The 2,935-nt window shown below is 60.3% G+C and overlaps 3 protein-coding genes across 3 annotated transcripts; 2 read left to right on the top strand and 1 right to left on the bottom strand.

The window, feature by feature from the left end:
- The first annotated feature begins 514 nt into the window (after positions 1-514).
- Positions 515-1,313, top strand: SPRG_10557 (hypothetical protein). Its single transcript, XM_012350204.1, has 2 exons — positions 515-694; positions 740-1,313. The coding sequence occupies exons 1-2, from the start codon at positions 534-536 to the stop codon at positions 1,296-1,298; spliced, it is 720 nt and encodes a 239-aa protein (XP_012205594.1). The 5' UTR covers positions 515-533; the 3' UTR covers positions 1,299-1,313.
- A 6-nt stretch (positions 1,314-1,319) lies between these two features.
- SPRG_10556 (hypothetical protein) lies at positions 1,320-2,047 on the bottom strand (the record flags this gene model as incomplete). The annotated part of the gene is made up of 3 exons (XM_012350203.1): positions 1,320-1,326; positions 1,383-1,841; positions 1,887-2,047. 3 exons carry the CDS (start codon positions 2,045-2,047, stop codon positions 1,320-1,322), a joined length of 627 nt encoding a protein of 208 aa, XP_012205593.1.
- A 318-nt stretch (positions 2,048-2,365) lies between these two features.
- SPRG_22261 (hypothetical protein) lies at positions 2,366-2,935 on the top strand (the record flags this gene model as incomplete). Its single annotated transcript, XM_012350208.1, has 4 exons — positions 2,366-2,427; positions 2,472-2,545; positions 2,590-2,695; positions 2,743-2,935. Coding segments are annotated over exons 1-4 (432 nt in total), but the record flags the coding sequence as incomplete, so codon positions are not given.

Genomic DNA, 2,935 nt, shown 5'->3' with positions numbered 1-2,935 from the left:
ACGCAATCACGCGGAAATCCATTTTTTATTTTTGGAGGCGGCGGCACAATTGCCCAAATACACTACATGTCGAGTGACGCGACTGCTTTCGCCATGAAATGCACGCAGCGGAACCTCGCCACATATGTTTTCGCTCCTCAAAGCACTCGTGCTGCACTCGGATAGCGTCCTCGCTGCCATCAAGCGCGGCTGGCCGCCTCCCATAGCTGCGCGTAGTAGAACACTCCTTGGGCAACGCTTCGAAGTGTCGCTGGTGTGTATGGTACAATTGTAGCTGATGAGCAGGCGAGTTGACCATCGGCTTGCAAAGCGTCACGTAGATGGTGGCCATTTGCCCTGGAAGCTTCAGTGCGTTCGGGTCGTCCTACGTCAAGCGTCTCGAACGCTCGGCCAAGAACTCGTCCAGTTTGGTTGATTTGGATCCTATAACCGGGGAATCATCAACCGGTTAATAAATAACCGGCTGCAGCATTACCGGTTGGAGTGTGATCCGGTTCGCGCACGTCAGATTCAGCTGGCTCCATTTTTGGACGATGCTCGCGCACCCGGCAGTCGTGACGACCGTGAAGCTGCTGGCGTCGGCGTCGGCCATCTACATGACCATGAGCCCGCTCAAGGACATGGAGAAGGTCCGCGCCAAGGTGCCCATCGAGAGCCTGCCCATTCTGTGCATGTTTGCCAACGGCTGCATCTGGTATTGCCGCCTCGCACGGGGACGACGAACTGATATGCGGCGTAGGACGCTCTACGGCGTGCTCGTGGTCAACTGGTTTCCGCTCGTCGTCACCAACGCCATCAATGCGCTGCTCGCCGTGTACTACCTCGCGATCATGTACACGCACGCCGGGCCGCACCGGCGCGTGCTCGCGCAGAAGATTGTGGGAACGCTCGCCGTCGTTGTCGGCGCGATCGTCTACGCTGCGTACGGCGCGTACGTTCTCCGCAACCGCAATGTCTCGGACCACATTGGCTACCTCGGGATCGCCGTGTGCACGCTCATGTTTGGTTCGCCGCTCGCGGCGGTCGGCACGGTCGTCAAGCAAAAGTCTGCGGCCATGCTGCCGCTGCGCCTCATCCTCGCCGGCGTACTCTGCGCGTCACTTTGGTTTACGTTTGGGCTCATGATCAGCGACCCGTTTGTGTATGGCCCCAACGGCCTCAACCTCGGCCTCGGTCTCTTCCAGGTCTTCCTCTGCGTCTACTACCGGACGCCGCCGAGTTACAAGGGCGTCGACACGACGACAGATGACGACGATGACGACCTCGAGCTCGCAAAACTCAATATTGGTGTCCTCTAATGCACGACGTCCATGGTGATATCAATGTCTTTGGCGTCAAAGTGCAGGAGCGCGTCCGTGGCGGTGGCGTCGGCGGGCGATGACGGGTACCAGAGGAAGAGCGTCATCTGGAGCAGGCCGAGGCCGAGGTTGAACGCGTTGGGTATGACGATGATCATGTCCGCGTGAAAGAGGCCCGTCAGCAACCACGCGCCGTTGCTCACGAGCGTCGCGAGCATGATCCTGCGCGGCAAGAGCGCGCTGCTCCGCGTGCGCACGACGTCGCGGAGCACCGAGAGCGGCGCGGCGACCATGACTGCCGCGCACACGATGGCCACGACGCCGACGTGGCGCGTCACGGCGTCCCACGGCTCGCTCGAGAGCGCGACGTAGGCCGCGAGGGTAGCGAGACCGCCGGTAGTCGCGCCATACACTCGACGCAGTCGGGTCTTCTCGGCGCTGTGCTTGTAAAAGAGAACGAGGTAGACGACGCTCACGGGCGCGCTAATCATGTTGGTCGAGATGTACGGGAAGAAGACGCCGACGCAGAGGCTGTAGAGAAGCCTAGCCCACGATGTGCGATGGTGACGACATTGCAAAGCAGAGTACCAGACGACATAGGCGATGTGCATCCAGAGCAGCGGCGCGACGCCGTGGCTGCCCGTCGTTTTCGCCACCGAGATCTGGCGCAGGAGCGAGATCGGACTCAGCAGCAAGTACAAGGACGAGAGGCTCGCGACGATCTGCACGACGAGGCTCGCGTCGACCATTGCCAAGTTGAAGTTGCGTGGCCGTATTCTTGTCAGCAGCGAAACGTTTTGTTCGCTGGAAAAAGTCTCGACGTATGCTGATGACTTCGTCATCTTCCTCTCCAGCGCAGCGCTGTACCTGTCCTGCCTGCGCATGTGAGACGCCTCGATGCCTTCTCTGTCCAACGCGTGGTCTTTGACACGCCACATTGTGTTTTTCCCAATCGCACGCGAAATTCCCACGTGGACACGCATACAAAAAGCTAGTATAGAGATGGTGAGGGCAATGGGAGATACGTGTTTGTCCCAAGATGATCTTTCGTGTCCAACGCCATTTTGAATATGACGTCGTTTGCGCTCATCGAGGCGCAGCTGCAGTCGACGGCCGCGTACGAGCAGTCGTACGATGGCGTCTCGCCTCCGCGCCGCTAAGAACCTCTGCTAGGGATGCCTCCGCGCTCCTCTTCGACCATTGGTACGACCTCGCCAAGGCCTACGCGGCCAACTTTGGCCCCGACAGTACGTGCGTCGTCCTCGTCGCCGCCGGTGCTGAGCCGTCGTAGCCGTGCCGCAGATGCTCCACGAGACGCGCCACGCCCTCGCCATTGCCCTCACAACGTACTCGCCCGACCGCCTCCGCGACCCGTCCACCGACATGTACGCTGTCCGGTACGCACGCTTCGATGCATTCCAGTCTACCGCATCGTAATTCCTAGCGAGCTCCTCCGGCATGCGCAAAAGATCTTTGAGATTCTGCGCACGAAGCCCAAGTTTACAGCCCTCCTGGACCCGCTCGTCGCCGAGGAAGATGCGAGGAACGCGCTCTGCGCGTGGCTCATCGATGTGGGCGTGCCGGCCCTCGAAGCGATCGGGCTCTCGGAAACGTCGCCTGCCAACGTCCGCGTCGAC

This window comes from Saprolegnia parasitica (assembly GCF_000151545.1).
Source record: "Saprolegnia parasitica CBS 223.65 unplaced genomic scaffold supercont2.62, whole genome shotgun sequence".
Classification (NCBI taxonomy): Eukaryota; Oomycota; class Saprolegniomycetes; order Saprolegniales; family Saprolegniaceae; genus Saprolegnia; species Saprolegnia parasitica.
The sequence above is the reverse complement of the archived record's forward strand: the minus strand, read 5'-3'. Positions and strand labels throughout refer to the sequence as shown.

What these genes read in the sequence shown, in the direction of transcription:
- SPRG_10557 (XM_012350204.1), top strand. Translation starts at nt 534, where the DNA reads ATGCTCGCGCACCCGGCAGTCGTGACGACCGTGAAGCTGCTGGCGTCG. An exon ending in TTTGCCAACGGCTGCATCTG is followed by an intron (nt 695 to 739) that starts GTATTGCCGCCT and finishes TATGCGGCGTAG; the next exon opens with GACGCTCTACGGCGTGCTCG.